General features: G+C 37.9%; 2 protein-coding genes across 20 annotated transcripts in view; both read left to right on the top strand.

Annotated features, from left to right (window-relative positions):
• LOC131546961 (plakophilin-4-like) overlaps positions 1-4688 on the top strand; it is a 180248-nt gene extending 175560 nt beyond the window's left edge. For 4 of the 19 annotated variants that reach the window (XM_058787121.1, XM_058787118.1, XM_058787117.1 and 1 more), the window contains 2 exons: positions 72-145; positions 3584-4680. In XM_058787121.1, coding sequence (XP_058643104.1) covers positions 72-145; positions 3584-3823 — 314 coding nt within the window. In that variant the 3' untranslated portion in view covers positions 3824-4680. The other 15 variants (XM_058787113.1, XM_058787115.1, XM_058787122.1 and 12 more) reach the window with 11 other exon arrangements.
• Positions 4689-4972: 284 nt separating this feature from the next.
• Positions 4973-27658, top strand: part of crfb4 (cytokine receptor family member b4) — a 30650-nt gene continuing 7964 nt past the window's right edge. Inside the window, exons 1-3 of the mRNA XM_058787166.1 lie at positions 4973-5270; positions 5703-5829; positions 7799-7965. Of these exons, the coding sequence (XP_058643149.1) occupies positions 5210-5270; positions 5703-5829; positions 7799-7965 (355 nt within the window). The 5' untranslated portion in view covers positions 4973-5209. The remainder of the gene's footprint in view (positions 5271-5702; positions 5830-7798; positions 7966-27658) is intronic.

The following is a 27658-nucleotide window of genomic DNA, read 5'->3' on the forward strand; positions in this document are numbered from 1 at the left end:
CTGATAGCTATTTCTTTAATATAAAATTGAGCTACATGTATCTGCCTAACTCCAAATTGATTTTTTTAAAGGGTCTGCAAAAGCATCTAAGTATTACACTGGGCCATACACTTCCCTGAGCAGAGAGGGGTCGAGACGAGAACAGGTGAGGACACTGAACTGAACTTACCATCACTGCAGTGGACCTTTACAATTTTCCATTTCTGTTGGATTCCCAATAGATTCTCATTACTGTAATTCACTAGCAATTTGAATAATAATTTTATACTGGACTACAAATATATTAGTTAAAATAGTTTTTTTAGCTACTTTATTGCTATATATACTGTATACAGGTGCATCTCAATAAATTAGAATGTCGCGGAAAAGTTCATTTATTTCAGTAATTCAACTCAAATTGTGAAACTCGCGTATTAAATAAATTCAATGCACACAGACGGAAGTAGTTTAAGTCTTTGGTTCTTTTAATTGTGATGATTTTGGCTCACATTTAACAAAAACCCACCAATTCACTCAACAAATTAGAATATGGTGATATGCCAATCAGCTAATCAACTCAAAACACCTGCAAAGGTTTCCTGAGCCTTCAAAATGGTTTCTCAGTTTGGTTCACAAGGCTACACAATCATGGGGAAGACTGCTGATCTGACAGTTGTCCAGAAGACAATCATTGACACCCTTCACAAGGAGGGTAAGCCGCAAACATTCATTGCCAAAGAAGCTGGCTGTATCCAAGCATGTTAACAGAAAGTTGAGTGGAAGGAAAAAGTGTGGAAGAAAAAGATGCACAACCAACTGAGAGAACCGCAGCCTTATGAGGATTGTCAAGCAAAATCGATTCAGGAATTTGGGTGAACTTCACAAGGAATGGACTGAGGCTGGGGTCAAGGCATCAAGAGCCACCACACACAGACGTGTCAAGGAATTTGGCTACAATTGTCGTATTCCTCTTGTTAAGCCACTCCTGAACCACAGACAACGTCAGAGGCGTTTTACCTGGGCTAAGGAGAAGAACTGGACTGTTGCCCAGTGGTCCAAAGTCCTCTTTTGAGATGAGAGCAAGTTTTGTATTTCATTTGGAAACCAAGGTCCTAGAGTCTGGAGGAAGGGTGGAGAAGCTCATAGCCCAAGTTGCTGGAAGTCCAGTGTTAAGTTTCCACAGTCTGTGATGATTTGGGGTGCAATGTCATCTGCTGGTGTTGGTCCATTGTGTTTTTTGAAAACCAAAGTCACTTTACAACCAAAGTCGTTTACCAAGAAATTTTGGAGCACTTCATGCTTCCCTCTGCTGACCAGCTTTTTAAAGATGCTGATTTCATTTTCCAGCAGAATTTGGCACCTGCCCACACTGCCAAAAGCACCAAAAGTTGGTTAAATGACAATGGTGTTGGTGTGCTTGACTGGCCAGAAAACTCACCAGACCTGAACCCCATAGAGAATATATGGGGTATTGTCAAGAGGAAAATGATAAACAAGAGACCAAACAATGCAGATGAGCTGAAGGCCACTGTCAAAGAAACCTGGGCTTCCATACCACCTCAGCAGTGCCACAAACTGATCACCTCCATGCCACGCCGAATTGAGGCAGTAATTAAAGCAAAAGGAGCCCCTACCAAGTATTGAGTACATATACAGTAAATGAACATACTTTCCAGAAGGCCAACAATTCACTAAAAAGTTTTTTTTTACTGGTTTTATGAAGTATTCTAATTTGTTGAGATTACTTCAGTCTGTGTGCATTGAATTTATTTAATACACGAGTTCTACAATTTGAGTTGAATTACTGAAATAAATGAACTTTTCCACGACATTCTAACTTATTGAGATGCACCTCTATCTATCTATATATATATATATATATATATATATATATATAGCATTTAATCAGTCCCTCCAGTTTTTCGCGATTCCGCGATCGCTGAATACAATGCAAAATAAGCAAAATGTCGCATTTTTTTGTGATCCTGCATAATTCGTTATTTAACCGCAAAATAATCGCAAAAAAAAAAAGAATTAAAGACCTCATATAACATAAAATTATAATCATCTAACTGAATTATTTTACGTTACGTGGATTCAGATGTTGTTCACGTGTAAAACTTCGTAACACCATTGGATCATCAAGCTCTCAGCGAAACCTCGTAACTTCACCCGCCTCCATTCAGATTTACGCGCCGCGCACAGCCTGGAGGAGACAGATCTCGGCTTTCTCGCAATGAAAGGGTAAATAAATAACTGATGTTTGAATAGTACAGCATTTTCTTTACTCAAACACTACGTCTGTAAAGGCTGTTTTTGTGTGCTTGAAGAGCGGAGGAGAAGTAGGTTATTTGCCGTCTAGCCAATATACAATGCACGTTTTAAATATCCTGTGCGCGCTTAATTTGAGATTTTGACCAAGTGTATTAAACAACAAGAAAAAACTAAGCGCCCATCTAGCTACAATAAACGTTATATAACCTGTAAAAGTTGATGAAAGCATATATTGAGATGCACTTGCTGCCTCAGATAACAGTTACAGCCGTTCTAATGACACTCCATCTCCGTCATTCGCTGGTCAAAAACTGTTAACTCCATTTGAACTTGAATTTCATATAATGTTAAGTGCACACTGTAAAGTCTGATACAATACCAACGCTGACGACGCAGTGTTTTTTAATTATTTAATTTTTTCCCTTTCTATTTTTTATATATATTATATTCTGATATATCAATATATCAGAATTTATTAAGAGACCATACCAAATGTATGAATTTGATTTACAAGCAGTATGTACAGCTACAATACTTATTTTTTAATATTTACATAGGTAAGGTGGAAAAAGGGTCCTAAGGTTGTTTTAAAAGTTAAAATGTTTCAGAATTGACTAAGAGACCAAAATAAACCAGCTTTATGCATTTTGTTTGTTATTTGTGAATATTGTGCATCTAACACAATACATAATCTGCACGTTTAATAAACTCCAGCTGGTTCAAAATCCCTATGGGGACACTTAATTTCCAGCGATATCGTCTACATGATTGCACAAATACTATTAGAACTGTACTGAGCTGGATGATGACATCACTGAATTCAGTAATGAAATACCTTTAACTGAAAATTGAGTGTTTACTATTGTCCTTCTGCACTACCGACACACTATTTTCCTATTTGATACTGTAAAGCTGCTTTGACACAATCTGTATTGTTAAAAGCACTATATAAATAAAGGTGACTTCACTTGAGTTAATCTGGTAAATGTGATATCATAATTTAAAAGAAAAAAAAAATCGCAAATTTGTCACAAATTTATGGAAATTACCACCACAAAATCAGTCATTTTGATCGCAAAAATCACACAAAAAAATCGTGAAATCCTGGAGGGACTGTTTAATGGAGTTTCTTAATTCAGTCACTTATGATGTTCCACTTGGTTTAGGATACTGCCTTATGAGGTGCGTTAGCTGCCCGGGGAGAACAAAGCACTTTTGTAGAATGCCCTGTTGATTGTCCATGAATGACTGACACAAAATGAGCTGAAAATGAGAATAAACAAGATCCTGACTGTTTAGCTGAAGACCAGATTGTTTTGTTTGTGTGCAGATGATGTATCGCACCGATGAAACAGGTCACAGAAACCATGACACTTGCCGCACATACCTGCATTCACCACATGCCTACGAGGACTCATATCTGGAAAAGATGGTGCACTATTCTCCCACTGATTACAGCCAGACACACAGCTTCAGAACCACAAGCAACTATGTGGACTTTTACTCTTCCACCAGGACCCCGTTACACCACAGTGAACATTACCAAGGATCCCCCGATTCATGGGTATAGAGCCCTGGCTTACAGGCTGCACTATCTCTAACACAGAAATGCATGTGGGAACACATTGTTTTTAAAGAGATGTGAGGAGTAGATGCAAAGCATATGAATGTGATTGAGATTGTCTAGCAGAATGTTGGTTTAATGGCAATAAGAAATGAATCATGAACTCTGAATGTACGGGACTGGAGAGATGTTGCAGACCAGGGGTGCAAAAAAACTGCAGTCCTGCAGAGCTGAGTTGCTACCCTGCTTCAACACACACCATATAGTTTTCAAATAAGCCTAAGGGATTTGATTAGCTGGATCAGGTGCCTTTAATTAGGGTTGAAGCTGAACTCTGCAGGACTGCGGCCCTCCAGAAACTGAGCTTTGCACCCCTGGTGACTCTGAGGAATAAGAGAAATTCTTAAAACTTGGGGCACCTGACCATGAACTTCAGTTTGTCAAAACAATAAATAAATGAATAAGGATTAAATGTATATGAAGGATTTCAGAGGGAACATTGTACATGTTGTTGAGATTGTTAATGCTATGGAATGTTGTACATATCGTTCATTTATTTTTAGACTGAATGAAAATAGCTGCCACATGGTTTATGCTTTACTACACTGGTAAAAACTCCTGTCATGTTAAACCTTGCAGACCTAAGTGAATAAACATTACATCAGTTCTAAATTAATAAAAAAAAAAAAAAAAAAAATGTCTTCTTTTTTTTAATGGTGTTGTGAAATGACACTGGCCACCCCATCACCCCATTTTGTTTGTTGTTTTGGCTTTGCGCAATCCCGAAGAGAGAGCCTTACCACAATTGAGACTTAAAATAAGAAAATAAATTCACCAGTACAAGGTAACAGCTGGTCTCAGACTTCTTTATTTATGTTGTCTTCCCTGACCCTAGACCAGGGTCGTAACAATTCCCATTACATTAAAACCATTACATTTTCTATTGTGTTTTGGGCAGGGTTCTATTGTTTTTTTCAGCGGGGTTGTTAATATTGTAAAATGTCTCGCATATATTAGCAAATAAACTCTTACTATATAAATTTGTTCGCCACATCATGGCAGAAACATTGCAAAAATTTTTTTTTTTTTCTTGCTCATTTTGTTGTCAGTAAGGCCGCCTGCACTTCCGCTGTTGTCCTGAAACCGCGGGTCTGCAGCTGCATACTATTGGCCTCCTGACCAGCTTGACACCTCCTCTTGCACGACATTTCTTGTAAATGCACACTAGTGTTGTACATCTGCGTGCGTTTTAGGTTCCCTTTCGCTTTCCTTCTAGAGATCTATTCATACAAGGAAACAAACGACGTACGGTATACGCGCTCTTAAAGCGCAAACTTACAGTATCAAACTGTGAACTTTATACAGGTGATCCTGCTCTTTTAAAGAAGAACGATGACCATTTTATCCTGTCTGTCTGTGGTTTTATTGTTTTATACCGTCTGCGTCACAGCAGGTGAGTTTCATTCATAATATGCTTTAAGAGCCTTTACACGAATAAAGATATTCGTAATAAAAGGGGGAAAAACTTTTAGACTGCTAGTTCATACCATTCTTTAACACTGCGTTTTTATTTAAACTTTAGTCGTGGTATTAAGCAGTGTGTTAGGGGAAAACCTGTCTGTGTTTGACAGTAAATGTTCGCTGAACTTCCTGTTTCTGTATTGGATGATTCAGACAAAAACATTCATGACAACAGAGATTCAGACACATTTCTGGACTAACTATAACAATACTATACTATAGGCTTTAAGGCAAATAAATTTTTAGGAAATATAGGTTTGATTCTTTAACATTTATTTGTCGCTGCATTGTTGTGATAGTGTGTATTTTAGTAAACCTTTGTGGCAGCTGTTTATTTAATTATCTATATGTTTGTGTGTTTAAGTGTTGTCAGAGAAGGTCCCGGCCCCTGAGAATGTGAGAGTGATATCTCTGAACATGGGATTAGTTTTGGAATGGGATCCACCACAAAGCACCACGAATATATTCTTCAACTACACTGCTGAAATGAAGTAAGTTACTGGTCAAGAGTCAGGTCAAGGGTGATGATAAGTGCACTAAAGAAGGTTTTAACAAATGTGGGTTAGTTTAGTATTCCAGTAGCAGCAGCAGCAGTCTGACAATAATTTAATCCTAAAACCTGTTTTAAATCCAGGTCAGGTCTTATACAGTGCCTTGCGAAAGTATTCATACCTCTTCATTTTTTTCATGTTTTGTTGCTGCCTTATGTTAAATTACTTTTTTCCCCACATCAATCTACACTCCATACACCATGATTGTAAAGCAAAAAACAGGTTTTTAATATCTTTGCAAATTTATTACAAATAAAAAAACTAAAAATGATTCCATTGCATAAGTATTCATACCCTTATCTGGGACAGTTGAAATTTAGCTCAGGAGCATTCATATTGCTTGTATATGTTACTACACTTCAAGTGAAGTTAACCTGTGGCAAATTCAATTGAATGGGTATGATTTGGAAAGGCACACACGTCTTAATAAAAGGTCTAACAGCTGATACTGCATATCAGAGCAAAAACCAAGCCCTGAAGTCCAAAGAACTGCCTGTAGAGCTCAGAAACAGGTTTGCGTCAAGCCACAGATCTGAGGAAAAGTTCAGAAAAAATTCTGCTTCATTGAAGTTTCACAGAAGCATGCAGTCTCTGTTACCCTTAACGGAAGTAGTTTGAAACGACCAGGACTCTTCCTAGAGCTGGACTCCTGGCCAAACTGAACAACTGATGGAGAAGGGCTTTGGTTAGTGTGGTGACCAAGAACCTGATGGTCACTCTAGTTGAGCTCCGTGATCATATATACAGATGGGAGAAACCTACAGAAGGACAAACATCACTGCAACACTACCGAGCTGGGCTTTATGGCGGTGTGGCCAAACTCAGTCCTCTCTTCAGTTCAAACACATGAAAACACACTTGGAATTTACAAAAAAGCAACTAAAGGACCCTCAGACTCTGAGAAACGATTCTCTGGTCTGATGAACCTCAATTCTAAGCATCATGTTTGAAGAAAACCAGTTCTGCTCATCACCTGCAGAGTACCATCCCAAAAGTAAAGTGTGCTGGTAGCAGCCTCATGCTGTGGGGCTGTTTTTCAACGGCAGGGACTGAGGGTCAGAGTGGAAGAAAAGCTCAATGCACCAAAATATTGAGATAGCCTTAATGAAAACCCGGTCCAGAGCATTCAGAACCTCAGACTGTGCAGAAGGTTCACCTGACAACAGGTCAACCTGACAGATCTTGAGAGGTGAAGAGGCGAGGAGAAGAATGGCAGATAATTGCCAAATGATGATGTGCAAAGCTTGTCGGATCAAACAAAAAAGACTTAAGACTGTAAAGGTGCTTCAGCTAAATATTTAGTTCGGGGTATGAATACTTATGCAATGTACTTATTTCAGTTAAAAAAAAAAAAATAAAAATACGAAGTTGACAATTCTGTTTTTGCTTTGTCAGTATGGTGTATATTGGTGTAGATTGATGTGGGAAAAAAAGTAATTTAAAACAGTTTAACATAAGGCAGCAACATAAAACGTGAAAAAAAAAAAAATGAAGGGGTATGAATACTTTCACAAGGCACCGTAAAAGAGACCTGTCTTTAAAAAGAGACAAAAGTCCAATTTTAATCATGTAAGAAAAGCAGTGGTGTACTGAAGGGCTTAGAAGCAGTCTGTGTGTGAAGCTGTGGTGATCTAGGTCAGTGGTTCTCAATTCCAGTCCTGGGGGCCCCCTGCTCTGCACATTTTGCATGTCTCCCTTACTTAACACTCCTGATTGAGATCATCAGCTCGTTAGTTCAGTTCATGGATCTCTCTCCTAACGAGCTGATGATCTCAATCAGGTGTGTTAAGTAAGGGAGACATGCAAAATGTGCAGAGCAGGGGGCCCCCAGGACTGGAATTGAGAACCACTGATCTAGGTGGATGCTTATGCAATTTATGTTAATTGTTGTTTAATTTTCTCCCTGTAGAGGATGGAATACGTATGAGCCAGTGTGTCTAAGCAGCTCATCACTAAGCTGTGATTTCACTGACAACGTTTCCGTTTTTGGAACTTACCAACTTCGTGTTCGGGCAGAGATACATGGAGAAACTTCTGATTGGGTGGAAACAAAAAATGTATCAGTGGATGAAAAAAGTGAGTCATCTAATTCATCTACTTATATATTTATGCTTATTTTGAATTTGTTGGCAGTAGAGAAATTAGTAAGTCATTCCACAAAAGTTTTGCTGGGACATTCTAGAACACAATTAAAATGTTTTAGTGGACCTAGTGCTAAACTAATTATCATTGGACTAATGGCTCTTAAATATCACACGTACAGTGCATTCAAGAAAGTATTCAGGGCCCAGTTTCATGAAACCCAGGGCTTGCAAATTTTCACAATCCCCTGGTAGCCCTTCGGACAGGCACTCTTTACATTTTGGTAGCCTGAAATGAATTTTATCTAGCCCTAATAAAACAAAAACTTTTTTTTTTAATGTAGAAAATTAGACAAGAGTCAAAGCATAAAGCAAAAACATTTGCAATACGCAAATATCAGCGATATCACTATTTTCATGGTGTCTGCAGGATATGGATGTGTATCGTTAAGGTTTTAATGCAGGGTTTGTGCGGGTGCTTGAAATCCTTGAAAATGCTTGAATTTTAGTGTTTTCAAGCTTTGAAAAGTGCTTGGATTTTGGATAAAGTGCTTGAAGTGATTGAAAATGTAGTTGCATTGGTTTCTTAAAAACAAACAAAAAAAAAACATTTTCTTACGGAATACTTCATTATTTTTTTTTTTTGCATAAAATAAGCTACAGCTCCGCTCGAGTCCGCGCGTATGGCTGTAGTGTGATCTGTCTGTCTTTATTGACGCGCACCCTCTGATGGAACTGAGCGGGAGATAAAAACACGTCGGGAGGTTGCCGCTTCAGTGAGCGTTGGCTTGAAAACGACAAATGCAAATTATGGTTAAAATAGTGTAAAGTCTCCTGTAAATTCTATTTTATTTCATGGGAGAGTCTGTGCTTTCAAGTCGTGTAAAAGGTAAGCAAAAATGCCCATGCTCAGTTAAATTAAATATGTTAAGACTGTCACGATTAAAGTGAAATAATAAAATAAACATTTCAAAGTCAAAATGCAGGGTGGGTGTTTTTAATATTAATTTATTTCTGAAGTGAACCGACTGCCTTGGCATTTTCGTTTCATCTCATCGACCTACAGTATAATGTCTGAAAGTATAATTTATGAGCACAGTGCTGCTTTGTGTATAGCCGTTAGCAGGGGAAACCGCTGTATCAATGCAGTTCCAAAAGCGCCACCTAGTGGCAGACAGAACCTCATATTTTAGCCTTTAAACTATTTTTAAAGGTCCCATGACATGTTGCTTTTTGGATGCTTTTATATAGGCCTAAGTGGTTCCTATTAGTGTATCTGAAGTCTCTTTCCCGAAATTCAGCCTTGGTGTAGAATTTCAGCCACTACAAGACAGTCCCACAATGAGCTTTCCTTAGGATGTGCCATTTCTGTGTCTGTAGCTTTAAATGCTAATGAGGAGGAGAGAGGCGGGGCAAGGTGGAGGGTGGGTGTGTGGCCTTAACCAGCTTGCTGCCACAGTACCATGCGCTAATGTTGACAGTGGATGTATGGCAATGGCTCGTAGACACAGTCATTCAAGCTTTTCAGTTTGACCCAGAATCTGATCCGGATGGAGAAGCACCGGATGAAGAAGTTGCAACTCAGCGGCTACGGCAGGACGTCTCCAAATGGTTAGTTTAAAATATCGTGTCTGGATACGGTACTTTAGTTGGTTTGTTTATGTATGCTGTTACAGTTATTATCATGTAGCTAATGCTAGTTGGCTTTTCATGTTGCTCTGATTTGCTATGGTTCTAAAGCTGTATTAGCATCTATATCAGTAATCTTTGTAGTTTAGAAAAGACTGTACTCTGGATCATTTTTTTAATGACAAAGTTGCCCATGTCCACATATATTGAAGTCATGTTACACGTTACACTTCATAGGCTCGGATGAAGGAACTTACAAAATACTTCGGTGTTCATTTGTACATCCAAACACTGAGCAACTGCCATGCTTCGCTCGTTTGCAAGCCATGATGAATATTGCGCTCACCTCGCACGGTAGTAGCTCATTTTCTCATAGGCAGGCAAAGCAGAGAAAGGGGAGGTAACCTTTCCCCGTATGACGACATAAAGGGAAGATTCCAGATTGGGCCATCTGAGCTTTCATTTTCTCAAAGGTGAAGCAGAATACCCAGGGCTCGGTTAACACTTGTCGCCATTTCTAGCCACTAGGGGACCATAGGCAGGCTAGGGGAACTCATATTAATGTTAAAAAACCTCATTAAGTGAAATTTTCATGCCATGGGACCTTTAAGAAATAAAGGAAAGGGATGAATCAAAAGTGTAAAGAATTATTTTAATTTAAAGCACACAAGACATCTTACTGTTTAAATGTTTTAGATTTTGGAAGGCTGATTTTTGAATTTTGGAAAGCTTTTTGTTCTGAGCAAAAACAGCAGGCGGGCTTATTGAAAGTGCAAATTAATCCTCTGCCACCAAAGCTGCTGAAAAACAAAATTATTCTTTATACTTCTGACTCATACCTTTTAGTTACTTATTAAAAATATTTTAAAGGCTGAAATGTTAACTTGTCACTTTATAAAACTGTTTTTTGCAGTCATTTTATGGTTTAATATGTTACCATAGACATTGCCCTTCCCCGCTCATATAGTATTTATTTGATTTGTGCAGGTCTTAAAAAGCCTTACATTTTATTTTTTCAATCCTGGTGGTACCCTGTAAATTATTAATTTTTTTTATTTTATAATTTATGTACTTTATGTTGGCTATTTATATTATGCAATGCTATATGCAATCCAGACCGGTGGTTTATAATAGCACAATAACATCTGATTTAAAGTGAAAAACTCAAGTGTGTGTGTGTAAACATGTAATTTACCACAGTTTAAAGTGCTGGAAAATCTTGAAAATGCACCTTGAAAAGTGCTTGAATTTGGGAAAGGTGTAAGAACCCCATTAACGGTATTAGTCAAGTCAAGTCACTATTATTTGTATAGCGCTTTTAACAATGCAAATTGTATCAAAGCAGCTTTACATCAGCTTGATATAAAGCTGGGTGGCTTTATATCAGCTTTACAGTATTTAGACGGGAAAATAGTATGTCGAAATAGTGTCATTCTCCTCTGGCCAGACAAAATCATCAGTTTAAATCTAGGTTAAAGCAGAGTCGGATTGTGCAGAGGACTCATGTGGTCTTGTCCCGATGGCCGTCTAGGAGACAGGGTCTTCACTGGGGATCAGTCTCTGGGGCTCATCTAGTTGTCCCGGTCTCCGCTAACGTTCAGGGCTGTAGAGGTCATCTCTAGGTGCTGATCCACCCATCTGATCTGTATACGGACTGGATCGGGGTGGCTGCAGTGACCATCTGATCTGGATACAGTCTGGATCTGGGTGGCGACGGTGACCTCGAAATAAGAAAGAAACAGACTAATATTAGCATAGATGCCATTCTTCTAACGATGTAACAAGTACATCGGGTGTTTTGGGAAGTGTTCCCGGTTCCGGTTGACCTAATTAATGCAGCCTAACAATCCTTTAACGGATTTGAATTATAGAAATGCGATAGTGAATTATGTGTAAACTAGGTTGAAGAGATGGGTCTTTAATCTAGATTTAAACTGACAGAGTGTGTCTGCTTCCCGAACAGTGTTGGGTAGATTGTTCTAGAGTTTGGGCGCTAAATAGGAAAACGATCTCCCGCCCGCAGTTGATTTTGATATTCTAGGTATTATCAAATGGCCAGAGTTTTGAGATCGCAGCGGACGTGAAGCACTATAGTGTGATAAGAGCTCACTCAAATACTGAGGTGCCAAATAATTCAGGGCCTTATTACTACATTTACTGATACCGCTTTTTGATCCGGTACTTTAACGGTATTCTTATTGGTACTTTTTTGTTATATATATACTGTATATACAGTATTGTTCAAAATAATAGCAGTACAATGTGACTAACCAGAATAATTAAGGTTTTTAGTATATTTTTTATTGCTACGTGGCAAACAAGTTACCAGTAGGTGCAGTAGATTCTCAGAAAACAAACAAGACCCAGCATTCATGATATGGACCCTCTTAAGGCTGTGCAATTGGGCAATTAGTTGAATTAGTTGAAAGGGGTGTGTTCAAAAAAAATAGCAGTGTGGCATTCAATCACTGAGGTCATCAATTTTGTGAAGAAACAGGTGTGAATCAGGTGGCCCCTATTTAAGGATGAAGCCAGCACTTGCTAAACATGCATTTGAAAGCCTGAGGAAAATGGGTCGTTCAAGACATTGTTCAGAAGAACAGCGTACTTTGATTAAAAAGTTGATTGGAGAGGGGAAAACCTATAAAGAGGTGCAAAAACTTATAGGCTGTTCAGCTAAAATGATCTCCAATGCCTTAAAATGGAGAGCAAAACCAGAGAAACGTGGAAGAAAACGGAAGACAACCATCAAAATGGATCAAGAATAACCAGAATGGCAAAGGCTCAGCCAATGATCACCTCAGGATGATCAAAGACAGTCTGGAGTTACCTGTAAGTACTGTGACAGTTAGAAGACGTCTGTGTGAAGCTAATCTATTTTCAAGAATCTCCCGCAAAGTCCCTCTGTTAAAAAAAAGGCATGTGCAGAAGAGGTTACAATTTGCCAAAGAACACATCAACTGGCCTAAAGAGAAATGGAGGAACATTTTGTGGACTGATGAGAGTAAAATTGTTCTTTTTGGGTCCAAGGGCCACAGGCAGTTTGTGAGACGACCCCCAAACTCTGTATTCAAGCCACAGTACACAGTGAAGCATGGTGGTGCAAGCGTCATGATATAGGCATGTTTCTCCTACTATGGTGTTGGGCCTATTTATCGCATACCAGGGATCATGGATTAGTTTGCATATGTTAAAATACTTGAAGAGGTCATGTTGCCCTATGCTGAAGAGGACATGCCCTTGAAATGGTTGTTTCAACAAGACAATGACCCCAAACACACTAGTAAACGAGCAAAGTCTTGGTTCCAAACCAACAAAATTAATGTTATGGAGTGGCCAGCCCAATCTCTGGACCTTAATCCAATCAAGAACTTGTGGGGTGATATCAAAAATGCTGTTTCTGAAGCAAAACCAAGAAATGTGAATGAATTGTGGAATGTTGTTAAAGAATCATGGAGTGGAATAACAGCTGAGAGGTGCCACAAGTTGGTTGACTCCATGCCACACAGATGTGAAGCAGTTTTAAAAAACTGTGGTCATACAACTAAATATTAGTTTAGTGATTCACAGGATTGCTAAATCCTAGAAACAAAAACGTTTGTACAAAATAGTTTTGAGTTTGTACAGTCAAAGGCAGACACTGCTATTTTTTTGAACACACCCCTTTCAACTAATTGCCCAATTGCACAGCCTTAAGAGCGTGCATATCATGAATGCTGGGTCTTGTTTGTTTTCTGAGAATCTACTGCACCTACTGGTAACTTGTTTGCCACGTAGCGATAAAAAATATACTAAAAACCTTGATTATTCTGGTTAGTCACATTGTACTGCTATTATTTTGAACAATACTGTATATACACAGTGGATATAAAAAGTCTACACACCCCTGTTAAAATGCCAGGTTTCTGTGATGTAAAAAAAATGAGATCAAGATAAATCATTTCAGAACTTTTTCCACCTTTAATGTAAACTGTAAACTAACCTGTACAACTCAATTAAAAAACAAACTGAAATCTTAGGAAAGGTGGAGTAAAAATAAAAAAAAAATAATAATAATGTGGTTGCATATGTGTGCTCACCCTTAAACTAATACTTGAAGCACCTTTTGATTTTATTACACCACTCAGTCTTTTTGGGTATGAGTCTGTCAGCATGGCACATCTTGACTTCGCAATATTTGCCCACTCTTCTTTGCAAAAATGCTCCAAATCTGTCAGATTGCGAGGGCATCTCCTGTGCACAGCCCTCTTCAGATCACCCCACAGATTTTCAGTCGGATTCAGGTCTGGTCTTTGGTGATGTGCAGTGTTATTTTTGTGCCAAACATACCTTTTAAAATTATGACCAAAAAGTTCAACCTTGGTTTCATCAGACCTCAACACATTTTCCCACATGCTTTTGGGAGACTTATAATGTGTTTTTGCAAAATTTAGCTGGGCTTGGATGTTTTTCTTGCCACCCTACCCCATAGCCCAAACATATGAAGAATATGGGAAATTGTTGTCACATGTACTACACAGCCAGTGCTTGCCAGAAATTCCTGCAGCTCCTTTAATGTTGCTGTAGGCCTCTTGGCAGCCTCCCTGGCCAGTTTTCTTCTCATCTTTCCATCAATTTTGGAGGGACGTGCAGTGCTTGGTAATATCACTGTTGTGCCATATTTTCTCCACTTGATGATGACTGTCTTCACTGTGTTCCATGGTATATCTAATGCCTAGGAAATTCTTTTGTACACTTCTCCTGACTGATACCTTTTAACAATGAACACCTCTGATGCTTTGGAAGCTCTCTGCAGACCATGGCTTTTGCTTTAAGATGCGACTAAGAAAATGTCAGGAAAAGCCTACTAGAACAGTTAAACTTTATTTGGGTTTAACCAGATGCACTTTAAATGATGGCAGGTGTGTACTGACTCCTATTTAACATGAGTTTTAATGTGATTGCTTAATTCTGAACACAGCCACATCCTTAGTTAAGAGGGTGTGCACACTTATTCAACCACATTATTATTATTATTATTTTCTCTTTTTTTCACATTAGTTTTTTTTATTTTTACTCCACCTTTCCTAAAAGATTTCAGTTTGTTTTTTAATTGAGTTGTACAGGTTATAGTTTACATTAAAGGTGGAAAAAGTTCTGAAACGATTTATATTGGTCTCATTTTTTTACATCACAGAAACCTGGCATTTTAACAGGGATGTGTAGACTTTTTATATCCACTATATACAGTGTGTGTGTAAATGTGTATATATATATGTATGTGTGTGTGTGTGTGTGTGTGTGTGTGTGTGTGTGTGTATATATAGAATTTTTATTTTATTAGTGCTGTCAAACAATTAATCAAATCAAAATAAGTTTTTGTTTACATAATATATGTGTGTATATTTATTATGTATACGTATATAAAATGAAGCTCAGACCGCGCGTATTTCGAACGGCGCTGCCTAGCATCCATCTGGCGAATCTCCGCTCTCTACCCAACAAAACAGATGAACTACTCCTGCTCTCCCGGATAAACAAAAGATTTTTCACATTCTGCTGCTCTGTGTGTCACGGAAACCTGGCTGAATGTTGCCATTCCGGACAGTGCGCTTCATCTGCCGAGCTTTCAGCTGTTCAGAGCAGAACGCGATGAAGAATCAACGGGGAAATTGCGTGGTGGTGGGGATATGCCTTTACATCACTGAGAGGTGGTGTACAGATGTTACTGTGTTAAAGAAGATTAAGTCCCGATTTAGAAGAGCTCTTCATTAACTGTAAGCCATTCTATTCGCCGTGAGAGTTTTGTTCGTTCATTCTCATGAGTACATTCGGTACATTCCTCCGCAAGCACACGTGAGCCTGGCTTTACAGAAACTCGCTGATCAGATCACAGAGACAGAACAACAACACCTGGACTCTGTTTTAATCATTCTTGGGGACTTTAATAAAGCAAATCTCTCCCATGAACTGCCAAAATACAGACAGCATGTTACATGTCCCACCAGAAACAGTAATATATTGGATCACTGTTACACCACAATAAAGGATGCATATCACTCTGTCCCACGGGCAGCTTTGGGGCTCTCTGCTCTCTGAACCTGTTTGGTTCATCTTATACTGACCTACAGGCAGAAACTGAAATCAGCTAGGCTAAACCTTTATTAAGGACTGTAAAGAGATGGACTAATGAAACAGAGCAGGTTTTATAAGCCTGTTTCGACCTCACTGATTGGAGTGTTTTTGAAGCTGCTGCAAACGATCTGGACGAGCTCACGGAGACTGTAACATCTTATATCGGTTTCCGTGAAGATATGTGCATTCCTACCAGGACTCATCTAACTTACAACAACGACAAACCGTGGTTCATTGCAAAACTCAGACAGCTCCGTCAGGCCAAAGAAGATGCTTACAGAAAGGGGAACAGAGTCTTGCATAAACAGGCCAAATACACACTGGAAAAGGAGATCAGAGTGGCAAAGAGGAATTATTCTGAAAAGCTAAGGATTCGATTCTCTTCCAGTGACTCGGCATCAGTGTGGAAAGGTCTGAAAGGGAGCACCAACTACAAGACACCATCCCCCAGCACTATGGAGAATCAACAACTGGCAGACGATCTAAATGAGTTTTATTGCAGGTTTGAAAAAACACCCCACACCTGCTCTAAACACCTCTCCACACAACCATTAACACTTCCTGCAGCCCCCCTCTCACTGATACAACCCTCCCTACTCTGCAAGAACTCTACTTATCCAGAGTGAGCAAAAGGGCTGGCAAAATCACTCTGGACCCCTCACATCCAGCACACTCCCTCTTTGAACTGTTGCCGTCTGGTTGGCGCTACAGAGCACTGAGCACCAGAACGGCCAGGCACAGGAACAGTTTCTTCCCTCAGGCAATCCATCTCATGAACACTTGACAATAAACGTGGAACACACAACACTATTTGTACACTTATACACTTATTTATCTAACATACATACTTAGTTTACACAATTTGCACATAATATACCTTTACATACAAAACTGTCTATTGTAAAATACCTGTACATACAATTGTCAATTTTTATTTTGTTATTCAATATTTACTTGTTCTATTTTCATTCTTTTATTATCTGTGTTTTTGTCATGTCACTGTCATTCTGTTGCACTGTGGAAGCTTCCATCACGAAAACAAATTCCTTGTATGTGTAAACATACCTGGCAATAAAGCTCATTCTGATTCTAAATACAAACACATGCAGATATATTTAAGAAAAATGTTATGTTTATATATAAAATATATTTATATATAATATAGGCCTAAAATATAAGAATATAAATGTATATACACATGTAAATATTTTCAAAATATACTGTATATACACAGTACACATACATATATTTTGTAAAAAACTTTTATTTTGAATGCGATTAATTGCAATTAATCATTTGACAGCATTAATTAATTATATATATACAGTGAGGAAAATAAGTATTTGAACACCCTGCTATTTTGCAAGTTCTCCCACTTAGAAATCATGGAGGGGTCTGAAATTGTCATCGTAGGTGCATGTCCACTGTGAGAGACATAATCTAAAAAAAAAAAATCCAGAAATCACAATGTATGATTTTTTTAACTATTTATTTGTATGATACAACTGCAAATAAGTATTTGAACACCTGAGAAAATCAATGTTAATATTTGGTACAGTAGCCTTTGTTTGCAATTACAGAGGTCAACCGTTTCCTGTAGTTTTTCACCAGGTTTGCACACACTGCAGGAGGGATTTTGGCCCACTCCTCCACACAGATCTTCTCTAGATCAGTCAGGTTTCTGGCCTGTCGCTGAGAAACACGGAGTTTGAGCTCCCTCCAAAGATTCTCTATTGGGTTTAGGTCTGGAGACTGGCTAGGCCACGCCAGAACCTTGATATGCTTCTTACAGAGCCACTCCTTGGTTATCCTGGCTGTGTGCTTCGGGTCATTGTCATGTTGGAAGACCCAGCCTCGACCCATCTTCAATGCTCTAACTGAGGGAAGGAGGTTGTTCCCCAAAATCTTGCAATACATGGCCCCGGTCATCCTCTCCTTAATACAGTGCAGTTGCCCTGTCCCATGTGCAGAAAAACACCCCCAAAGCATGATGCTACCACCCCCATGCTTCACAGTAGGGATGGTGTTCTTGGGATGGTACTCATCATTCTTCTTCCTCCAAACACGTTTAGTGGAATTATGACCAAAAAGTTCTATTTTGGTCTCATCTGACCACATGACTTTCTCCCATGACTCCTCTGGATCATCCAAATGGTCATTGGCAAACTTAAGTCGGGCCTGGACATGTGCTGGTTTAAGCAGGGGAACCTTCCGTGCCATGCATGATTTCAAACCATGATGTCTTAGTGTATTACCAACAGTAACCTTGGAAACGTTGGTCCCAGCTCTTTTCAGGTCATTGACCAGCTCCTCCCGTGTAGTTCTGGGCTGATTTCTCACCTTTCTTAGGATCATTGAGACCCCACAAGGTGAGATCTTGCATGGAGCCCCAGTCCGAGGGAGATTGACAGTCATGTTTAGCTTCTTCCATTTTCTAATGATTACTCCAACAGTGGACCTTTTTTCACCAAGTTGCTTGGCAATTTCCCCGTAGCCCTTTCCAGTCTTGTGGAGGTGTACAATTTTGTCTCTAGTGTCTTTGGACAGCTCTTTGGTCTTGGCCATGTTAGTAGTTGGATTCTTACTGATTGTATGGGGTGGACAGGTGTCTTTATGCAGCTAACGACCTCAAACAGGTGCATCTAATTTAGGATAATAAATGGAGTGGAGGTGGACATTTTAAAGGCAGACTAACAGGTCTTTGAGGGTCAGAATTCTAGCTGATAGACAGGTGTTCAAATACTTATTTGCAGCTGTATCATACAAATAAATAGTTAAAAATCATACATTGTGATTTCTGGATTTTTTTAGATTATGTCTCTCACAGTGGACATGCACCTACGATGACAATTTCAGACCCTCCATGATTTCTAAGTGGGAGAACTTGCAAAATAGCAGGGTGTTCAAATACTTATTTTCCTCACTGTGTATATATATATATATATATATATATATATATATATATATATATATATATATATATATATATATATATATATATTCATATGCTGAAATGTACAATAAAAATCATTTAAGGAAATTAATATAAAACATCAATTTGTAAATTTGTAAAATTTGGCATTTTAGTGTTTTATATACATAACCTAAGATACAGTAAGAACATGAACAAAAAAACAAAGTAAAACAAACTGACAAATGCAATAAAACAAAGATACAAATGAAATAAACAGTGGTTTAATTTTTTCATGGAGGTCTACTAACATTACTGTTCAGGGAAGTAGTATAGCCTACAAAAGAATTCTAATAAAATAACCAATAGTAAAATATGACTGCATAGTTTTCACTGTATAATTTGATAGATTAATGCTTATTAACTAACGTTATTTAGCTATGATTGATTTTCTCTTTGCATTTTGTTGTTGGCCCAATCGTCAGAAGGTGACTGCATATATATTTACACCCATCAGATTTTCTCCCAGCTGTTCAAGTCCAAGACATGAACTGTGTTTGGGCCATTTGCTTCCAAAACTCTTAAAAAGAAAAATAATAATTTTCTACCTTTTTTAAAGACCGAATCGAACTTTAACTTTAACTTTAAACACGTATTTAACTATTCAAAATCTGTATTGGTCCATCTTAGGTAACTTTATTTTTTTTACACAATTTTTAAGTGGAAGATGGATGCATTTTTCTCAGTCTTGTTACCAAAACTCTAATGTCTTTTAAAAAGCATGTATGTCAACAAATTCCTTCATTTCCCCCTCAGGCAGGTGTTTATTTTAAAGAAATTGTTGGTTTCATGGTCAAAAAAAGATTATATTTATTATTTTAAAAAATCACAATTTATCTACACAAGATGTATTTTTCTAAAGTACACAAACTCATTTTTTTTTTTCATTTTAATGGCGACTCAAACCTCAAGCTTATCAATTTTCTAGGATGCAATTTATTAAACAATGGGATCAATTATGGAACAAACTTAATTGAAAAAAATAATGGTTTAACTTTATTTTTTAAAGAAAAAACTATTTAGTAACAGGAATGAAATGGGTAACAGGAAGGAGTATCCGTTATATTAGCATACAGGTTTGACTACACATGTGAGGTGTTAATGCCCGCACCGATATAGTGAAAGTGTTGAACATTGACTAGTGAGCTGACCTCACTGCTAAAAAAAAAAAAAAAAGGCCAAATCATGTTTCTATTTAAATCTAGTGGTCTGCAGAAGTTTTTGTTAGGGTTATGTTTAGGGGTAGAAGACGGATTATAAGATAAGATATAAATTATGAAAAAATAATAAATATTAAATTAAAATTTATATTAAAAATAATAAACTTAAATAATATATTTTCAGATTTTCTGTGAATATTGTTTTCTTATAGCGCAGCTCACAAATGCCATTCCGTAAATGAGTCTAATACATAATTGCCACAGGACGGAAATTTCAAGTACATTTTCTGTCATACTTGCAGGAATGTAATGTAAAACAACAAATCAGAAACAACCATAGGTTTTCTCTGGGCAAAAGCATAGTCTCAGTGTGGATAGAAGGCCAAAACATTGAGAAAAAGATGCATTTTCAAATTTATCTATTAGTATGGATGTAGCCTAATATTTACATTAATAAATCGGATGACACTACTCACTCCTGTTACTATTACTCAGTTTCTATATATAAGTATAGGCTATATGAGTATATAAGTAATAGTACTAAAAGTAACAGGATTGAGATTTTAGGATAAAATTAGCAAATACATATAATCTAGCCACATGGCGTACATGCTAATATTATGAGAATACTCAGCAAATTATAGTGATTAACCAAAGATTTGTATTTTTAAAATAAACAAGTAACATCTAAGAAATAATTTAGGTAACAGGACAGTATATTTATAATGACGCTCCCAACCACCGTTACAATATCATCAAATATACAGAAAAGAAAATAAGACCGCATGCTTCCGATCATTTCATTGTCTTCAGAAGATCCAGATGATGCAATATTATGTTGAAAATGTGTTTTGTGGAATTTTCTCAGTTTTTTAGAGGGGGGAATGTGTTAGGGTAACAGGACTGAGTGAAAACCTGGGGACACGACTAAAATGTTTGAAATAAATGTATTTAAAGCACAGATGGGATATGGAGGTACACAAAAATGCAAAATAAAAATGATTTCTGAAGGATTTTAAGCATTATATTTCATGTTAAAATGTAGCGTTAGACACTGGGGACATGTACAAATCATAGACTGTATAAAACCATGGACGTAGTGTCCGTGACGTCACCCGTAGGTTTCTGTAAAGCATTTTTGAAGCCTAAAGTGGGTGGAGCCGACCGCCGCCATCTTGGCAAGCGCATCACCACGCATCACTCACAGATAATCGAAAATGGGCAAAAAGGCGCCACATGGGTGGAGCTGGTTGCTGAAACCACGCCCACCTAGCTCGCCAGTGGTGACAGCAGCGGCAATCCGCCTGTCACTCAACTGGCCACACTCTTAATTATGCAGAACTTTAAGGGTCAATATAATTTAAACAGATGAGTTCTAAAAAAAATTCATCCCCCTCACAGTTGTCATGAATTAGCTATATAGACCAAAATAATTTTTTGCACCAGGTTGTAAACGTTTTTTTTCTGCTGTAAAGTTGGGCATTTTAACATGGGGAGTCTATGGGATTGACTCCCTTTTGCAGCCAGCCTCCAGCGGCCAGTCGATGAATTGCTGTATTAGTCACATCCGTGTTGGCTTCACGAGAGAGAGCAGGAGGTTGCCGCTTGGTACAAATGCTATATTTTCAGTGTTTTAGGTAGTTTTCAATCATTTTTTTTAAATTATATATTTTAAATTTGCACTTAGATTAATGTGCAGGCCACTTTGCTTAATAATAAAATGTATTTTATAGTTAATTTTTATGCATGTTTGTACCTATAAAACATGTCAACAGCTTCCATTTGTACCTCCTTGGGACACAAATGGCACCCATTCGGTGGAATGGCCCGTTGAAGTATACTCTCCAAGCCAGCCATTTTGACACATTTTTGTGTGTATTTGATCGTTTAGACGCGCCTGATCCCAAAGTGTAATTTGCTTGTCCGTTTTGGAGCTCGCACACACAATTCAGCCTGGGGAACAGTGTCTTTCACTCAGATTATTGTGCTTTCAACATTGATCAAACATGTTCCACAATTTAGCAACAGTAAAGACTGCATTTTACAGCAATCACCAATTGTGCTGATTCTGATGTTAGGTTTTGGTTCTAGGGAGGAACGAATGTGCACCGCTGTGAAGGGAAGTTGCGCTAAAAGAAATGTGGCTAGTTTTTGATAGTTTTACCTCATATATCTTTTTTATGATCCTTGGAAGCCAAAATCAAAATCAACAATAAAATTAGCTTAATATCACAACCACAGGCCTATAGTGTAAGCAGATGTTTGAATGTTTAGTTCTGTCCTCTTTCATCACAATTAAACAGGGCTTTCATGTTGTGCTCTCTGTAGCTCCTCTGCGTGAGCGCGATCTCTCTTCAGAATTGCGAATAGCAAAAATGCATCATAGACAAATGTCCTAATATTATTGCATACATGGACGTCAGAAGCAAAATAAATCTGGGTGTGTCCTCCCCCTCCCCCAGAAAAAAGAATTACTGGAGTATATGCCATTTTCTGTAGTCTGGTGCCTTTTAATTAACAGAATAGGCTGCCTTGTTGGCAGGGGTTATTTACATTACGTCTGCCCACTAACCTCAAAACATTACAAAAGACGGCTATTTAAACATATTTTCAGTGGCGCAGGTAGAAAAAGTGCGTACTGGTTTTGACGTGAGCGACCTTAGTTCGCGTCCGCCTTTTACCGAATTCGTTCTCCCTTTTCACATCTCATATTACATCGGAAAGGCATTTGTTTTCAATAAAAATAAAAATGAAGGAAATCAGGGTTAGGGCTAGGTGTATCAGAGCAGCAGATACGCTAAGATGCTTTGTTTACTTTGCTGTGTATCGGGAGTGCAGCAGGCGCATGTAACGAGTGAAAACACAGAAAGGAGTTATATGGACTCTGACTGAGCCAAGTGGAATAGATTTGAGGAAGCAGCAGTGTGGAATCCAAGGCTGTAGCTAAATGGAGTTTAATCTATTAGGGTATTCGTCATGTGGAATGGATTTGACTGACGGTGCTCTGAGAAGTGCACAGACATATTCGCTGAATTAGAGACGGTTAAAGTGGGTGGGTCCATATCATTGGTCTTCAAAAGTGGATCCCACCCACATACAATGGTTCCGACGCCCATGATTGCATATAAAAACAGCTGGCAACTCTGGCGAATTTGCAAGATAATGGCTGTTTCTCAATTCCAAGAACGCAAAGAACGGACTTGTGTTCTCGTGGACGTCTTGCCAAGCATACTCGGAAGGACTCGAGAACACACCCTTATTGAGATGTACTGCGTTCTTGCCTAACTGACCGCATAGTCACAGCATAAACAGCGGCCAATGAACAATAAATATAACATTACAAACAAATGTCACAACTCATTAAAACATTTGTATTATAGATATTATTTTCATATAATTGTATATCATTTTATTTTACAGCGTATATGTTTAACTATGGCTATGTTAAGATTCATTTTAATATGCTATTAAAAAATACTTCAGACTTTCTCCGGGTCTTATATCTTTATTAAAATTAAGCAAAGCAAAACGATAAATGTTTACTTTCAAGAGCCGTCAAGTATTTGCGAGAGCGAGTTTAAAGCTTACAGGCTTCTGTACACCGGCTTCCCGCAGCATCTTCTGGGATTTCTAATGGCTCGATTCTCTCAAGTCTGCACTCGATGCATCCTCGATTTCCCGGATGTGTTCTTGATCTTTCATGCGTCCTCTGTACTTGCGTTCTTGAGAATTGACCTATCGGTAAGCCCCGCCCCTCTTAGTTACTGTTGCTCTCTCGGACAAACAAACGGAGTCTTACAATGGCTGTGTCTCATTTAGAAGGCTGCGTCCTCTGGAGGTCGAATCCTCTGGAGGTTGAATCCTCTGTAGGATGCATAACGTATACGAAGTGTCCTCAACCTAGAATTAAACGAGACGGCCTTCGTAGGACGGGCGGGGAAAAAAAAACAGGAAGTATCACGTTGATTTGCCAACACATTTAGAGCATTGTTGCACTCTCACACTACTTAAATTAAGAAAAAATGTTTCTAAATTTGGAAAGTAATTTAAAAAAAAAAAGCTTGTTTTATTTCGCTCAATGTTTGAGGAGCTGCAACGTTCGTACAACAGACAGCTGTTAGAGAAAAAAAGGAGGAGGATATTAAGAACAAAGTTTAACCTATATCAACCTCAAAGTTTTTATTGGAGGCAATTTAAGTTAAGTTGAAAACACCACATCTGCGCTTGTGTGTACATCTGCCTGCACCGGCATTTTTCAAATTAACGACAGTTGTTTATTGACGCAAAGAATTGTGGGTGATCTGTTGCAGTGAAGGATACACCTGATGCATCCTCCGAATTCCCGTGAAAGAAGGTCGCATTCGAAGGTTGCATTCGGAGTGTCCTACTTGCTTTTCTGAAATGAGACAGCCTCGATGACGTATGCACCCTTCGAATGAGACCTCCGGAGGACGCAGCCTTCTAAATGAGACACAGCTTATGATAGCTACAGTGTGAAAACCTTCTCCCACAATGTTTTTGCACAATTTTGGACACAGAAGGCCACCAAATGGGAATTAAATATTCCATGGAGGGATTTATCAAATATTTAAAAAAATAAATACGGTGAGTAACTCAAAGCAAGGGTTTACAGATCACAATGCAAGTGGGAGAAGTCTCATATTACGGTCGGTCATCAGGATCGCGGATGACAACATGCAGGATCAACACTGTTCATGTATCGCAGGGTACGATTAAATTAATGTACATTTAACCAGTTTAAACATGCTATTAACGCATGTGATTCACTTACAAACATGTAAGTAAGCAAGTAGACATCTTGTTATCCTTTTAAAATATGTCATACACCATAAAATAGTAGTACACCATACACAATGACGGTAACAAGTGGATAGTGTTTGAGTATGAATGGGTCATTTTTGAGTAGAAAATGAACTCCAGATGTCACAAAACAGTAAGATACTAGACCTAACAACAAAAGCAACCATAAAATAGTGTAAATACAACTCGAAAACAGTGAAAAATTTTACTTTTTTAATTATTCATGCCCCAGTGCATGATGGGAAAAACGGAATCATAACTTGAAGAACCCTTGTAAACATAACAAACACTAAGTAAAATATACTTGTTTCTAATTTCTACAAGCTTAAATTGAGTAATAATATAGAATTTACTTTAATTTTTTAATTATTGCCTGAACTAAATTAATGTAGAAATTGCATTTTGTTTTTATGTAGTATTTACTTCACCACAAAATCATTTTTTCTCAGTGTAGTTTTAGCCAGAGATACCTTGCTAAAGCACAAGATACATTAATGTTCTGCTTGAGCAGATGAAAATTGTAACTTAATGAGTGTATGACAACCAGAAAATGAACGTTTTTGTCTTCATTTGTATTGGGGTGAATACTTAGGGACATTTTTACAAGTTACAAGTACCCCAGGCACATCGTTTTTCCATTTTTGAATCATAAACCCCATAAAACCGATGCGAGCTTCGGATCTTCCAATGTTTCTCTATGGAAACCTAAAGATGTCTGAGTTCTGCTCCCCGTGCAACTGATACTCGACTGCCATTGGCTAGTCTGCGTTCGAGGGGAGGGGCTTACCGATAGGTCAATTGGAACTGAACTTCGACAGTTAATGATGACGTAGAACGAGAACACAAGGATGCAAGATCGCTGAAGAATGCATATTGAGAAAGAGCTAATGCCTATATGGGCCATTCTACAGAATTGGTTCAAAGTCAGAGTTGGAAACGTCTTGGAAAAAAAAAAATTATTTTTCCAAAAAATTTGTATGTATGCAAATTTAATAATATACAAGGGACATGAAAGCCATTGGGGATCAGAAACTGGTTACCTACATTCTTTGGAACATGATGAATAAATGATGACAGGTTTTTTTTTTGTTTTTTTTCTTAATCTTTGGGTGAATTAAGTGGCTTCAGCTAGAGCTCACAAAATCGCTAGACCAACGTCCCAGGACTATTGTGTATTTCATTCGGGCTTCCAAAATGTATCTCTCCCCTTTCCGATGGGCTGTTTTAAAAATACAGGGTTCCTGTGGGTGCAAAAAAAAATTCTTTAAAAGTCTTCAATTTAGGTGCATCAAATACAAGGTCATAGAAAGTTTTAAATACCTTAAATGGTATAAAAAAGCGAAGTGATAAAATGACGTGACGTGTAGCCAAATTCGTGCTCTGCGTTTAAACATTTGACAAAGTCATACTGGAACATTCAAATCTGCGCTGCTGCTGACACAGAGAGAGCAATTACTGCTTAGGTATGAAACAGCTTCTCAAACAGTCTTACAATCATTTATATCATCACATAAATATAGATATAAACATTGATGCTAATGTTAGCGATCAAAATAGAGCATGTCATCTTTTGAAAGCATTCTGCTTTTAATATCTGAATAATTAATGCAATAGGACACAGCTGATCACTTACAAACACCTGTGAGGCAACTGTTCCAATACTTATGCTCATATCAGATAGTTGGATGAAAAGTGCTGACCTTCTTAGCTGGTAAAACATCTATGTGTTGAAACACCCAATAATAAAATGTGACATTTGTGGTTTTGTCTCATATTCATCTTTTAATCATATTTACAGATTTCTTGACTCCACAGCAAACAGAGCAAATTTGTCTTTACCGTCTCAATACTTATGGAGGGCACTCTGTGTGTGTGTGTGTGTGTGTGCATATGTATGTAATATATATATATATATATAAGCGTTCAGCACAGTCGTCTGTGAGTGACGTCACTTCCCAATACAAACACGCCCCCTAGTATAGTCCCGCCCCCTCACAATGATTGACAGCATTCCATGTAGACATCGGAAATTCAAATGCAAAAGGAATTGCGAATTCATTTGAGTTTTGGCAGGTTACATGCGCGACGCAGAGAAAGTGAAAAACCAAATGTGGTAATTAATATTGCTATTTAAATATGACAGGCTCATAACTCGTAAGACATGGGAAATACAATTGCAAATGGACTTTGCCTTTTCATTTGAAATGTGGCAGTCACTTTGCGTTCGCGAAAGCGAAAATGCAAAAGGCAATGCAAGATTTGCAATTGTATTTGGATTATGTCCCAATTTATGCGCCCACACGTGGAAAATGCAATTGAAAATACAATTTGCAATTTCTTTTGAAAATAGTCCGGAAAATCATTCCATATATATATATATATATATATATATATATATATATATATATATATATATATATATATATATATATATATATATATATATATATATATATATATATATATATATATATATATATACACATACGCACACACACACACACACATGTGCTGGTCATATAATTAGAATATCATCAAAAAGTTGATTGATTTCACTAATTCCATTCAAAAAGTGAAACTTGTATATTATATTCATTCATTACACACAGACTGATATATTTCAAATGTTTATTTCTTTTAATTTTGATGATTATAACTGACAACTACGGAAAATCCCAAATTCAGTATCTCAGAAAATTAGAATATTAGTTAAGACCAATACAAAGAAAGGATTTTTAGAAATCTTGGCCAACTGAAAAGTATGAAAATGAAAAGTATGAGCGTGTACAGCACTCAATACTTAGTTGGGGCTCCTTTTGCCTGAATTACTGCAGCAATGCGGCGTGGTATGGAGGTAATCAGTCTGTGGCACTGCTCAGGTGTTATGAGAGCCCAGGTTGCTCTGATAGTGGCCTTCAGCTCTTCTGGATTGTTGGGTCTGGTGTCTCTCATCTTCCTCTTGACAATACCCCACAGATTCTCTATGGGGTTCA

This window comes from Onychostoma macrolepis, chromosome 09, assembly GCF_012432095.1.
Source record: "Onychostoma macrolepis isolate SWU-2019 chromosome 09, ASM1243209v1, whole genome shotgun sequence".
Lineage (NCBI taxonomy): Eukaryota > Metazoa > Chordata > Actinopteri > Cypriniformes > Cyprinidae > Onychostoma > Onychostoma macrolepis.